General features: G+C 37.7%; 1 protein-coding gene across 1 annotated transcript; it reads left to right on the top strand.

Annotated features, from left to right (window-relative positions):
• The first annotated feature begins 13,335 nt into the window (after nucleotides 1-13,335).
• Nucleotides 13,336-14,413, top strand: LOC120526577 (trace amine-associated receptor 13c-like). The gene has a single exon (XM_039749741.1). The coding sequence runs from the start codon at nucleotides 13,336-13,338 to the stop codon at nucleotides 14,362-14,364; it is 1,029 nt and encodes a 342-aa protein (XP_039605675.1). The 3' UTR covers nucleotides 14,365-14,413.
• The last annotated feature ends 1,212 nt before the right edge of the window (nucleotides 14,414-15,625 follow it).

Below are 15,625 nucleotides of genomic sequence, written 5' to 3'. Positions count from 1 at the left end.
GCATGCGCTGCACGGCCGCCCTGCTGCACACTGCCGAGAGTTGATTCTACAATAAAATAAAATAAAAATAAAAAGAGTAATAAAAATCATCACCCTGAAAGCGGATAGTAGACGTCACGTAGCATATGTAAACCTAATTTCAAGTCAATAGGTGAACCGGTTTGCGAGCTACAGGTGATTTAAAATCCTGGACAAACAAACAGCCACGGAAGCGTATTATATATGAAGGTAGAGAGAGAGAGAGAGAGAGAGAAAATATATTTTATATATAAAATCCAAAAAAAATGACCACATTTCATATGCTTATTCAAAAAAGATTCTACAAGATAAGATAAATTTCATTATCACACAAGAAACGGTATACAAAGTAGATTTTTTTCAGAGTTTTAAAAATGATGTCTTCAAGGTGGTAGCCATCATTAGTGATACACTCTTCAAGACGATTTCAGAACACTCGCATGACTTGTTCTGCCATTTCAAGGAGAACAGTGGAGATTTCATGTCGAATAGCGTCCTTGAGGGCTTCAAAGTTTTGAGGTTGGCGTGTGTATACCTTCGAGTTGAGACAGCCTCACAAGAAGAAATCGCACAGAACGAGATCCTGTGAATGTGAAGTCCATCTGACATCGCTGCACAGGTAGATCAGCTTCCCGGGAAACATCTCCCATAAAACTTGCATGGATCTTCGTGCCGTATGAGCTGTTGCTCCATACTGTTGAAACCAGGCCCCCACCACATCAATTTCTTCCAGTTGGGGTCGCAAAAAGTTCTCTTGCATTTCAATGTAACATTCTGAAGTAATGGTGACCGCTGCTCCCCCTTGCTCAATAAAGTAGGGGCCTACAATGCCAAATTTTGCAATGGTGCACCAAACTGTAATACCCTCACCATGCAGGGGTCTCTGATTACGTTAACGAGGGTTGGTTTCAACCCAATAGTAAAAGCTTTGCTTTTTTACGCAACCATTCAAATGGAAATGTGCCTCATTGTTGCACATGACAATGACATCTCGATGAACGGTTTGCAGAATGTTCGCGCATAACTCTCTATGGCTCTCCCAGTCTCTGTCATTGAGTTCCTGCACTACCATTATTTTGCATGGATGGAAATTATCTAAATGCTAAATTATCTAAGTGCTAAATATCTAGGAGAATGCAAAATTGATGCCCTTACAGCTTGGATGTTTTCAGGTGTTCGTACAGTCCAAAGACAGCCTGGAGATTTTCTGTTCAATATCTTACTCGTCTGTCTAAATTTAGCCACCCAGTGAATAATTGTTTTCCGATTTGGGACGTCATTATTAGGAGGAATACTGAAGTTCGTTTGGATGGCACATTGCGTAGTGATGATGGATTAATTGTTTTTGAAGGATGCCTCAGTAGCTAAAGCACAGTGCACACCGGACCAAGGCATGTTGCCAACTGAAAACTATAAGGGATCGCATATCAACCCAACCCACTTGGCTGCCTGTACCTCATGCAATGACCTTGAGAAATGTGGTACTTCATTTTGGCTGACCCTGTATGTGTGAAATATACACATACACACACTTATACTGTATATAACAAACTTTTCATTACATAAAATTACAAAACCTTGACTTTCTCTTTCCCATAGAAAAATGCATGTAACTTATGAATTCTGATCTTTCAATTCAGATTTTCAAGATGGATTTTTTTTATTACTGATTATTAAAAAATTAAAAGCAAATATCAATCCATAAATCAAGTCAAAAGTAACAAAACCAATATTCAACACTCACCTAGAAGAGGGCCAGCCAACAAAGGATAATTTTTGAAGAAGCAAGGAAGGAAGAATATCCTTTTAACAGGTACAGAAGCCTATTCTAAAATGTTATTTATTAGATACCGCCAAATTTTTAAAAAGTTTTGAACAGATCCTCCAAATGAGAATTTGATTTTTTCTAGTTTCAAATAGTATAGGACATACATTATCTGCTGATTTAAAAGTGGTGGGTTGGGATTCTTCCATTTGAGCAAGATAAGTCTATAGCCTAGTAGTGAGGTAAAGACAATTACGATTTGTTTGTCCTTTTTCCATTTTAAGCCCATCTGGGAGTACACTAGACACCACTATTAATTGGTTATTTGTGATTGTAACACCAAGGCTATCTGACAGGCAGTCAAAGATGTTTGTCTAAAACGATGTTAGTTTGGTGCACGCCCAAAACATTTGGCCCATTGAGGCTGTAGCTATATTGCAATGTTCACAGGTTGAATCTTGCTCTGGACACATTTTGGATAGTTTTAATCTATCATTTGATAGAAGATTTTAAGTTGAATAATTGAGAGGTTTGCACATATGGAGCTAGAGTGTATTCCGTGCAAGGCTGCCTTCTTCTCTTTTTCTGAAATGTTAATTGAAAAATCCTGTCCCCATTGTGCCCTGGGATCTTTGAAAGGAAGTGACTTTAAAATATTTTTAGAAATCGTGGACATGCTATCTGAGTCTTCAACACTAATCATCATGTCTTCTGGAAGAGAAATAGGTGGAAAGTGAGGAAAATTGGGCAGGTTCCTTTTAGCAAAGTCTCTAGCTCATAAGATGCAAAAACATTATTCATTTACAAGCCTCTAAAAGTTTATATCCAAGACATTTTCCAAACATTAAATGCTGTGTATATTTGAGAGGGTAGAAAAGAGTGGTTGTCATGTAGAGGTGCAACAGACAAGAGCTTCTCTGTCTTAAGGTGCTACCTACATATGGTTCCATATTCTGAGTGAATGAATGGCAACTGGATTATTAGTGTATTGATGACAGTTTGTATTTACTAGATCACAGAGAAGGGAATATAAAGAAGTAATGCAACATTTTAATTCCATTGTAGACCAGGCTTGTATATGTTCATCAATTTGTGTCGATATACAGGGTCCTCATTTATAATGTTGTGCATAGAATTCACACTAAAACATGGTATACAGACAAAAACAGAAATTTGCATACGCACAAAAAATCCAGATGCAAAAAACTGTGCAAACGCCAAGTTCTATGTAGTTACCGTTTATAAATCCCAAGGAACATGAAATTTTATTGCACATGCACAGACTTACAGCTCCACCTCGACTGCTCCCAGTATTTTGCATATTTTTAAGATGTAAATAAATATAAATATCACCTTCCATTCGGTGTTTTGTTAAAAGACAATGGCAAAATCACATGGAAAAAAAGAAGAATTTAAGCAAATGCGAAGCGGAGACAAGGAAAAATGTACTATTTGTTGGCTTAAGCAGTGGTATAAGTAAGAAAAGGAAGTTATGGAGTGATAAAGCGTGGATGAGACACTTGAAAAATCAAGTTCAGAAAGCCACACAATTCCCAAAATAAAAAAGAACTGGTCAAATATCAAAGTCAATGTGAAAAGGCAAGTCGCAGCCCACCGTCTATTTATTCTGTTTCAGACAATATAACAAGCACTGACCCCTGTGCAGATGATGCAACTCCATGCAGTAATGGTGCTGCTGTACTCAGCACATCTTCAGACGGTGACTGCACACACACCTTTGCCTCGGAAGCCCATCTGGCTGTGTATTTATGGATGCTGTTCTGGAGTCACAAAATGCAATACGTAGATGCTGTAAGAGATGTGGCCAATGAATTAAGGAATATAAGGGACTATGTGATACTGAACCGAATTTAAATTAATTGGTTAAAAAAATGCTGCATCTAATTACCAGTTTTTACATACTGTTAATTACATTCAAATGAAGTTGTAATGCTGCCCGATTCGGCTGATCATTTGGTGGGTCAGGGTCAGGTTCAACATCTCTTCAGGTACGGGCAAGTTACAACTGTGTGGCACATGCCTGCATGATACAACACACTTCCTGTGGACTATAGAGCAGCACATTAATTGAGTGGAAATGCATTCTATTTACATAAGCACATTCATTCTCCGAAGGCGCCTTTATAGTGTAGCATCGGTGCTGAGCAACACAACAGACTGATTCTCTTTGCTTTACATGGCTATTTGAGGTGACTCGCTATCTTTAAAAGAACTGATTGCCTATTGCCATACTAGTTGGAAACAGCACCTACGGCTGTTTTCATAGTTTGTCCAGCTATATATGATGTAATGCCCGCTCATTCTTTTGGTGATTCATTCCTGGCTGATGTAACTTGTCAAGTGCTGGTGCAATAGCAATGTGTTTGCAGCTGACTGCTAAGATTACGTTTGAAAAGTCGGACGTTGCTGCGAATTGTTCTTTGACGCTTTGCAGTTCCACCATGGTGTAAGGAAATCGTATATACAGTGCATCCGGAAAGTATTCACAGCGCATCACTTTTTCCACATTTTCTTATTTTACAGCGTTATTCCAAAATGGATTAAATTCATTTTTTTCCTCAGAATTCTACACACAACACCCATAATGACAACGTGAAAAAAGTTTACTTGAGGTTTTTAAAAAAATGTATTGAAAATAAAAAACACATGTACGTAAGTATTCACAGCCTTTGCCATGAAGCTCAAAATTGAGCTCAGGTGCATCCTATTTCCCCTGATCATCCTTGAGATGTTTCTACAGCTTAACTGGAGTCCACCTGTGGTAAATTCAGTTGATTGGACATGATTTGGAAAGGCACACACTTGTCTACTGTATATAAGGTCCCACAGCTGACAGTTCATCTCAGAGCACAAACCAAGCATGAAGTCAAAGGAATTGCTTGTAGACCCTCTGAGACAGGATTGTCTCGAAGCGCAAATCTGGGGGTTACAGAAAAATTTCTGCTGCTTTGAAGGTCCCAATGAGCACAGTGGCCTCCCTCATCCATAAGTGGAAGATGTTCAAAACCACCAGGGGCCTCATGTATAACGCCGTGCGTAGAATTCGCACTATAATATGGCGTAAGCACAAAAGCCGAAATGTGCTTACGCACAGAAAAATCCCAATGCAGGAATCTATGCGTACTCTAACTTCCACGTTCTTCCGCTACATAAATCCCAATCAGCATGAAAAGTAACGCTCGTGCACGTGCTTTATGTAACGCCGCAACTCCTCCCAGAATTATGCCTCTTTGAATATGCAAATCGATATAAATTGCCCTTAAGCGCAGCCTTCTGTGAAAAGACAATGGGAAAAGCACGGGGGAAAATATAACAATTTCAGCGAATACCAAGTGGAGGCAAAGGAAAAACGTACTATTTGTTTAATTAAACCGTGGTATAATCAACAAAAGGAAGTTGATCGAGTGACATAGCGTGTTGGAGAAACTTGAAAGCTCATGTTCACAAAATCGCACAGTGCCGGAAATAAAAAAGAAGTCACACATCAAAGTCGCTGTGAAAAGGCGAGTTGTAGCCCACTGTCTGAGTGTCATATGAAAGCTTATTAGGGTACAGAGAAAAAAAAGGCAAACCGTGGGGAAAAAAGCACGAAATGTCAACTTCAATCTCGAAATTTCCACTTTAATCACGTAGTTTATTTTGTCATTAAAATAGAACATCATAAACTTCATCTTAAAATCGTTTAATTAACCAGTTTCTCAAATCACATTGTAATTAAAGTAGCACGTTAAATGCTTTGTTTTGTATGTGATCTTCTATGTGCTCTATGTGTGTGAATCACTACATGCTTCTTAAACCGGCTCTCTTCCTCTGACAGGACACAGAATCCATTACATTCGTGATATTACAGCTCTCTGAATAACTAAAATACTGAGATGTATACGTGATATTATTTTCATGATGATTATTAAACATGGGTTTCACGGCGCAGTAATTGTGTGCGACCTGAAATTATTTATTGCAGCAGTACTCATGGGCGGCTCTATGTCCAATAGAGAAAGTCCAATGTCAATATGGTATCTTATGCATGGTGGATGGCCACATCCATTGCGGACACTGCATAGCCACCTCACCAACAAAATTCTCTGGTCTGATGAGACAAAAATTGAACTCTTTGGTGTGAATGCCAGGCGTCACGTTTGCAGGAAACCAGGCACCGCTCATCACCAGGCCAATTACATCCCTACAGTGAAGCATGGTGGTGGCAGCATCATGCTGTGGGGATGTTTTTCAGCAGCAGGAACTGGGAGACTAGTCAGGATAAAGGGAAAGATGACTGCAGCAATGTACTGAGACATCCTGGATGAAAAAATGCTCCAGAGCGCTCTTGACCTCAGACTGGGGCAACGGTTCATCTTTCAGCAGGACAACAACAACGACGACAAAGGTGCATCGACAAGGTATTGAATACTTATGTACATGTGATTTCTCAGTTTTTTTATTTTTAATAAATTTGCAAAAACCTCAAGTAAACTTTTTTCACGTTGTCATTATGGGGTGTTGTGTGTTGTGTGTAGAATTCTGAGAAAAAAAAATTATTTTAATCCATTTTGGAATATGTCTGTAACATAACAAAATGTGGAAAAAGTGATGCGCTGTGAATACTTTCCAGATGCACTGTATCTGGATGACAACCAGATAATACCATCCTATACAGCTGGAAGGGTGCGAATCGGTGATGTCTGTGATATATCCGATCAGTTAGCAACTTCATTTTGAAACCCTCCTGTGTTTAAAAACCCAAGAATGGACAGAACTTGCAAAGGAGAAGACACGGCAGAATTCCTCAAAGTCTACCTTTGTAAAGCTTGTGCCATTTCAGCACACACCTCCAAGAGTATAGCTCTTGGATATCAAAATCTACAGTCATCATCATCATCATCATCATCTATAAATACACACTCTCTTCTAATTCTTCCATTTGCAATGTCTTCTAACAATGCTAAAGCAGTTGTGGTAGTAGGAACAGTTTGCCCATTCCGTGCTCCATTATATTGTTATAGAATGATTACAATCAAGTAAATTAAATTTGTAAACTTTATACAATTAATTTCAATGTATTTGATAAGTCCTGCGTCATTGATGTGAATATGAAAAAGAAAGGTAAATGACACAGAAACAGCACTGCTTTGACGCTGGGTGCCACCATTTTTCAAATCTGAGCAGAAACATATATATGCAAGACAGGAGGCTACCGTGAAATTGTGCGTGGCTATATGCTAAGTTTAGTTTTTATACATCTCAAAGTGTGCGAGGAAATGGGTTTACACAACATTTTTGTGCATATGCACTGTTTATACATGAGGCCCCAGGTCTTTATGGCCTGTAAATTTACCACCAAGCAATATTAATTGAAAGTTAGGTAGGGCCATGCCCCCTTCTGCTTTAGGATGTTGTAGAGTCACCCTATGGAGACATGGATGCTTTGAATACCAAATAAATGAGGCTATGATTGAATCCAATTTCTTTTCTTAATGTATATGGGAATGGTTTGAAACAGAGAAAGAAGCTTGGGAATGATGTTCATCTTAACAGTGTTAATTCTCCCTGCTAATGGGAGATGGCAGGTGGACCATTTATTCACATCTTGCTTATTTTTTCCATGTTGACAGTACATATTTGCTGAAAAAGAGATTTATACTTACTTGTGATGTTTACCCTTAGATATTTAAACTGATCTGCTAAGATAAAGTGGGAAGATATCCACTCTATTATTATGTGCTAGAGACTTCACTGGAAAAGGCACACTTTTATTCAAATTAATTTTGAGACCAGATACCTTTTAAAAATCTGTTCGTTCTTTTAGGACTGCTAGCACAGAATTTTGTGGGTCAGATGTAAACAGTACCATATCATTAGCATATAATGATATTTTTCTGTTCAAGTCCTTCTCTAAAATCCCCTTTATCTCTTATGCATTTCGAAAGTAAACAGCCAATGGCTCAATGGTGATTGCAAAGAGCAATGGTGATAGGGGACATACTTGTCGAGTACTGTGTCTGAAGTAGTCTAAAATAATGTTAATACAAACTGATGCTTCTATACTCGAATAGAGTAGTTTGATCCAAGCACATATGTTTGGGCTGAACCCAAATTTGTGCAGTTTGGTGAAAAGGTAGTCCCATTCAGCTATTTAAAATACTCTTTCTGCATCCAGATATACAAAAATTTAATGGGTGAATATATTATATTAAACAAATTTTTAAATTTGTTTCTCATACCTTCTACCTAGAACTTTGGAGAAAATCTTAAAGTCATTATTCAGGAGTGAGATTGACCTGTATGATGCACATTGTAGTAAGTCCTTATTTTTCTTAGGAAAGATGGAAATTAATGTTTGGCTAAACGTTTGAGGTAGAATTTTGTTGTCTTCAGCTTCTATAAATGTTGCTAATAATAGTGCATGTAACTTATTTGATTTTTTTTTTATATAAAATTCCACTGGGTAGCCATCAGGGGCTTTCCTACTTTGAATAGATTTTATAGCGTCTAGTAATTCTGAGCCTGTCAGAGGTTTATCCAGTTCCACAGCACTAAGAGACGTTTCATTTTCTCACTTGATGTTCTTTGCCCTAGTGGTCTCTCAAGACAGTACAGTTTTGGCTTGAAATATTTTTAAATTTTTCACTATGCCTTTTTCCATGTATTTTCTTTCTTGCTGCTTTCTTATGTATGTGTGTTTTCAATTTGTGGAATCCATTTCTTTCATGATTTTGCATCTTGGCACATCGCAATTTAGTTGTCTCTGGAACAACATCATTTTGGTTAGTGTTGTTTATGGTTCCTCTATTGCTACTAATTCTCAGTAGGAAGTTTTATGACATGATGTCACATTTGTGGCAGTATAATGTTCAGCATTACACACTTCCTGTTTGTCCAGGATTCTGGATTAAATCAATAAAATGTTTTGATGTTTTTTTCAGGTTTTTGATTTTTGGTTTGAATATTAGAATTAGTAGCTTACATATATTGATATTTGTAAAAGAACCTCTTTTATCTATGTCCTGGTTCTACTGTAATATTTCCTGCCATATTATTTATAAGTGTAGAACAGTATCACAGGCAGATTTATATTAGACACTCATTCCATAGGCATAAGTATTTAATTTCAGATCAAAGTTTCAATTAACTACAGCACAATACTTCTGTTGTGTAAACCTCACTCTCATGACGAAATAGGGCTGGGCAATGTGGCAAAAAATAAAATCAAATTTGTTTATATTTATGGACGATTTACAATTTATTTGAGCATTTTAACTTTGAAATCTTTTTCAGCAATTCTTGAGGGAAAATTGCAAAATGAGAAGGTTCTCCACATTTTGCAGCTACAGCAGTATCTTTCTTAAAAATTCAAATTTTATATATATTATTGTCAGTGAGGATAAGCGTAAATACATTTGTAGCCTGTCGCCTTCTTCTCTGCAGCCTCCATATCCCTTTCACATCACTAACAGCAACCTTCCTTAAACTCTGCAGTTTTCCTAGTGATATCCAAGTAGATGGAGAGACGAGGGGTTTCAGCTTCTGGATTTATTAACAGTGGCAAATAACACAGACTGGCAACATGTCTTGCCTATGCTTGATTTTTGCAAACCGCCAAACTTTTCTATGAAACGGTTGCCAGTCGAAGGACAATTGGTTGGGAATCGCCGCAGTAGAGTTGTTTCCTCCAAGTTCACTCTGACAGCCCTTCAATCACTTGTTACAGGCAGCCTACTCATTCTTCTCTCCCATTGTAGCCAAGCAATCATTGCAGGGCACAGTGGGCATCCCTGGGGCCTCATGTATAACGTCGTGCATAGAACTCGCACTATAACATGGCGTAAGCACAAAAGCCGAAATGTGCTTACGCACAGAAAAATCCAGATGCAGGAATCTGTGCGTACTCCAGCTTCCACGTTCTTCCGCTACATAAATCCCGATCAGCGTGAAAAGTAACGCTCGTGCACACGCTTTATGTAACAACCCCAACTCCTCCCAGAATTACGCCTCTTTGAATATGCAAGTCAATATAAATCGCCCTTAAGCGCAGCCTTCTGTGAAAAGACAATGGGAAAAGCACGAGGGAAAATATAACAATTTCAGCGAATACCAAGTGGAGGCAAAGGAAAAACATACTATTTGTTCAAATAAACCGTTATATAATCAACAAAAGGAAGTTGATCGATTGACATAGCGTGTTGGAGAAACTTAAATGCTCATGTTCACAAAATCGCACAGTGCCAGAAATAAAAAAGAAGTCACACATCAAAGTCGCTGTGAAAAGCCGAGTTGTAAGCCCACTGTCTGAGTGTCATATGAAAGCTTATTAGAGTACAGAGAAAAAAAAGGCAAACAGTGGGGAAAAAGCACGAAATGTCAACTTCAATCTCGACATTTCCACTTTAATCATGTAGTTTATTTTGTCATTAAAGTAGAACAACATAAACTTCATCTTAAAATCGTTTAATTAACCAGTTTCTCAAATCACATCGTAATTAAAGTAGCACATTAAATGCTTTGTTTTGTATTTGATCTTGTATGTGCTCTGTGCGTGTGAATCACTACTTGCTTCTTAAACTCTCTTCCTCTGACTGTACACAGAATCCATTACATTCGTGATATTACAGCTCTCTGAATAACTAAAATACTGAGATGAATACGTGATGTCATTTTCATTATGATAGGAGTTAAAGCACGTTATTAAACATGTGTTTCACTTTGATGAAATAATTTATTGCAGCAGTACTCAGGGGTGGCTCTAGGCTTGTGGTGGCACTGGGCAGAGGAAGAATCGGTGGCTCCTTCCCGCCAATGTCAGTAAGGTAGCTTATGCACAGTGGATGGCCACGTCCGTTGCAGACACTGCATAGCAGCCTCGTGCTCATGACACAAGCATTTAACTTTTGCCAAAATTTGTTGCTGCGTTTTTAGCTGTGTTGTTATTTTCTTTTTCTGTTTTATATTCAGTATATATTGGCATAGCCACCACTGCAGTCCTTGCTTTTCTTTCCCCAAGTTACTGATCGCCACACAATCAGCTCTGTAATAGATGTTAAGCCATCTGTAAGCTTAGTGCCGATTCTTCAAAACGTTTAAAGAACATTGAAATATCTTTGTAGTACATGTTTAATTATTCTATCCTTAACGACACTCCCAGTGAAGAATATAGATTATTTAAATGAAGTTAAAGTTTTATCTGTATAATTTAATAAACATATTTTGCTGCATTTCACCTTAAAAATGATATCGTCATCATATGTAAATACGCGCTTTATAAAGTGGCTCAGGTTGTGCGATATTATAACTGTAGTGCAAGTTTACAGTGGGGTGATTGTACATATAAGTACACACAGTTCTACAAGGAGCAATTGATTGAGTGCATTTAAAGTTCTTGGGATGAAACTGTTTCTGAACCGGGAAGTCCGTACAGGAAAGGCTTTAAAACGTTTTGCAGTGGCTGAGACAGCGTGTTCTTGAAGCTGTATGCCGATAATTCTCTTTCCAATCAGCTGCTGCTGTGATTCACACTCAGATACAGTGATATGAATACTCCGAGTGGAGCAGTGAAAGTAATATGGAAAAAGATGATCCGCTTTGGCAACTCCTAACATGAGGAGCTGAAAGAAGAAGAAGAAGAAGAAGAAGAAGTGAGAGTAACAACGCTAAAGCAGTTATGGTATTTGTAATACTATGGCTGTTCCCTGGACCATTATATTGTTACAAGTTAATTACAATCGGATGCATTACACTAATAAACAATATGTTTCGGTGTATTCGGTGTGTAACCACACAGGAACAGTAGCACTGCTTTGACGCTGGGTAACGCCAGTCTGCAAAACCGAGCGGAGAACTTGCGTACGACAAGGTATGAGGTACCGTGGCTTTACGCCAAGTGTAGGTTTTATGCATCGCGATTTGAACGTGGAAAGTTCTTACACAACATTTCTGTGCGTACGCACCGTTTATACATGAGGCCCCTGGTGTATCATTTCTTTCTCCAGTCCCAGATAAAGTATGCTGTTTTTCAGATTTACAGTAGGGGGCACTCCTTGTGCAGTGCATGCTGAAGCAAGTGCTTTATCTTAACCCTATGCATTGGTTCCATTCTGCTGGATGTTACTGTTTTGGGTGGTGAAATAAGGATGTGCTCCAACTTTTAAATGCTATTGTCATTTTGTAAACTTGGTTTATTAATCAATGTCCAAACTTTCATATCTAAGCCAATTCCAGACAACAAAAAGCCTTTCTTTGTAAAGAGCTCATCATGTTCTTTGCAATAATTGTGTTTTTACTGTACACACATGACCAACTAATCAAACCTTTGGTCAACTGTTGAACTGTAAAATTTGGTAATAAAAAAAAACCCAATTTGAATTAAATTATATTATTGGTAAAACAACACAGCTCAATGAAGAATTAACAAATAAAGTTTTTCAGTTCAAGATTTTGGTTAACCAGAGCCTATTCAGGTAGTGCCAGGCCCAAGAAATTAGAATTAGCCGTGCTAACTGATGAGTGAAAATGCTATCTGTTGAAAGTGACATTCAAATTTTTTTATTTTTAAATGAAACCACTCTCTTTGGTAAGCTCACATTACTGTGGAGTTTAAAAATGGAATGGCTGCACGGAGACTTAATGTGGGCATTCATGCTTCTCAAAATCATGATAAATGGAGCCAGAATCATTTTTTATTTACAGTAAAAAGAGAACTGTATACTTGAGGACAGAGGCAGGAAGCCCTCCTTCACAAAAAGGCTCATGGAGATCTGGAGAGAAATAAAATTATATGGTCTTGTAGATGATGTTCAAACCTTGGCAATGTTTATAAAATAGCTGGTTGATCTACTAGGACTGCTTAACTAAACAAGCTTGATTTACTGAATGGCCTCCAATCATTTGTCCAACTCCTTATGGTGAAATATAATTAATTCAAGTGACAAACTACACCACAAACAAAAATGCTTTATAGAACATCATCATCATGTTGGTATATGAATATATTGAATAATATAGTCTTTCTTCTAATATGGTTCTTAAATACCAGTAATAATAATATTTAAGTAACTGGAAAGTGCCATGATGGCACCAATGTCTTCGTAACTTTAGATTCCTAGTCCAGGCACTGCTTCTGTGGAATTTTGACATTCTCCTCATGTTTTTCTCTGGGTAAAAAATGATTCTAAAATATGCATGTTATTTTAACTGACACTTTGTTTGGTAAGAGTGCATGTATGTAAGTGTAAGTAAAGGGTGTCCTGTGGTGCACTGAAGCTCCACTTGTAATCAGTTCTCATTATTTGTCCATACTGATGAAAAAGGTTGTCACTCTCCATAATACTAAACTACATAAGTGAGTTAGTAAACAGAAAGGATAAGCGTGTGTGTGTGTGAAGGAGAATGTGAATCTGTTAAGATAAGGCCAACCGACAGCAAAAGGTTAACAGTTGTTTGTTTCGTTCTGAGCAGCAGTGGGAGTGTCAATGTGAACTCTCCTTTCTATAAATCAGGCTGCCGACTGCAGAGAAAATAATCTGAAGAATTTCAGCCTAATGGAAGCCTCTCATTTACCACCGCAGTCCACAGTTTGGAATGGAAATACTTCTGGCAGCACTTCTCTCTCGAAAAAAAATCAAATAACCACCATTAGTGTTTTTGTTTATTTATTTTCAGCCTGTTTTGTGATTCTGACTGTGTCTGGAAATCTGATAGTCATTATTTCTATTTCTCATTTTAAACAACTCCATACTCCAAGTAATGTTCTTGTGCTGTCTCTTGCTGTTGCGGATTTCTTCATAGGGATCTTTTCATTCCCTTTTCTGGCAATCAAGACCATTGAAAATTGCTGGAATTTTGGTGATATCTTTTGCTTTGTGTATAATTTGATTGGGCTTTCACTGACTTCTGTATCTATTAGCAATTTGGTTTTTATTGCTGTTGATCGTTACTTTGCTGTTTGCGATCCTTTACTGTATTCAACTAAAATAACTGTTTATGTTGCTTCTGTTTTCACAGCTATTAGCTGGCTCTTCTCTTTGTTGTACACATTAATAATTTTAAATTTGAATGAAATCGGCACCCTAGGAGGAGATGAGGGTTGTCGAAATGACTGCTTTGTTATGTTCAGTGCTAATTTTGTAATAATTGATCTGATAGTCACGTTTATTATGCCTTATTCTCTGATGATTTCTCTGTATTTAAATATTTTCATAGTAGCAAGAAGACATGCAAGAGCGATTAGGTCAATGGAGCAAAATCAAAACTGCATGGTAGGAATTAAAAAAAATATTTCTACAAAATCAGAAAGAAAAGCAGCTAAAACATTAGGAATTGTAATGGCTGTTTTTGTCTTTTGCTGGGTACCGTATTATATCTGCTACCTCATAGACTCATTTCTAAACATTTCTGCGCCTGCTGTAGTAAAGAATGTTCTTGTATGGCTGGCTTATTTTAATTCTTGCTTGAACCCTGTTATTTATGCATTCTTTTATCCCTGGTTCCAAAAATCTTTAAAGCTTATTGTTACATGTGAGATATTTGCTCCCGCCTCTTCTCTGATAAATTTGTTTGTAGACTCTTAATAAAAATGTCTGAATATTTCTAACCAAATTCATATTTTATATTTGCATCTGTTGGGAATTCTCTTTAGTTTCATAAAAAACAATGTTATGGCCGAAATGATCTAGGAAATCTTTTCAAAGAAAGAACTAGGAGAAGTATATATGAATAAATGAATACCTATGTTAAGATATAGCAGGTTGGACAATCCCAGCACACACAGGGCACAAGGCAGGAAACAGACCCCAGGTAGGGCACCAGCCCACTGCAGGGCGCACACTCACACACACCAAGCATACACTAGGGACAATTTAGGATCGCCAATGCACTTAACCTGCATGTCTTAGTACTGTGGGAGGAAACCGGAGCACCTGGAGGAAACCCACACAGACACGGAGAGAACATGCAAACTCCGCACAGGGTGGACCCAGGAAGCGAACCCAGGTCTCCTAACTGTGAGGGAGCAGCGCTACCCACTGCGCCACTGTGCCGCTGACTGACTACATATGATGTATTGAAATATGGTTGTCATATTGATGCTGGCTTCCTACAATCAACACATAAATCTTTCAAAACAGAAATACATATATTTTTTAGTAATGGCAATTCAATCTAGCCAATGTACAATAGTAGGAGCCCTTATGGATTTATTTAAAAAACCTGTACCACCTGCTAGGTGGAGACAGACCATCACTTTCTGAAAAACAGGTGAAGATGTTTTTTCCCCAGAGGACTCTGACTCGGCTACACTTCAGTCATTATTACTTTTATTCTTTTTTTTTTCCCGCCAAGACAATTTGTTCCTTGTTTTGCTAACTGTGTTAAGTCAGGGACAATTCAAGACAAGCAGTCTTACTGATGAAGTATGTCTGGAGTGTTATAGATTTGAGTAAGTTTTAAATATATCCACATTATGTTCAAAAATGGAACTGGTAAGCATTACTGTCTTAAATCTTTTGTTTATAAAACTGCTGAAACAGGCTTAAATGGGACAGCCATGTACTCCCATCCTCTTTTCAGGCCTTCAAAACAAGTGTGATATGATAATATTTAAATATTGGTAAAAATTACATTACCTTTCTTTTGGATTTCTGTTTTTGTTAATGAAATTTTTATGATGTGACTGGTTACCAGATTAAGTGCCCACTGTCTTTCTCATTCTTCCACCATTATTTAACTAGAAGAACATTTCCCATCCCTTTCATTCCCTAAATCAAGTTCTGATTGTTCTGGTGAGATAAAGCACGGGGCTGGCATTTGTGTGCACCTTATTAATAAGGAAAG

This window comes from Polypterus senegalus, chromosome 3, assembly GCF_016835505.1.
Source record: "Polypterus senegalus isolate Bchr_013 chromosome 3, ASM1683550v1, whole genome shotgun sequence".
Taxonomy (NCBI): Eukaryota; Metazoa; Chordata; class Cladistia; order Polypteriformes; family Polypteridae; genus Polypterus; species Polypterus senegalus.
The sequence above is the reverse complement of the archived record's forward strand: the minus strand, read 5'-3'. Positions and strand labels throughout refer to the sequence as shown.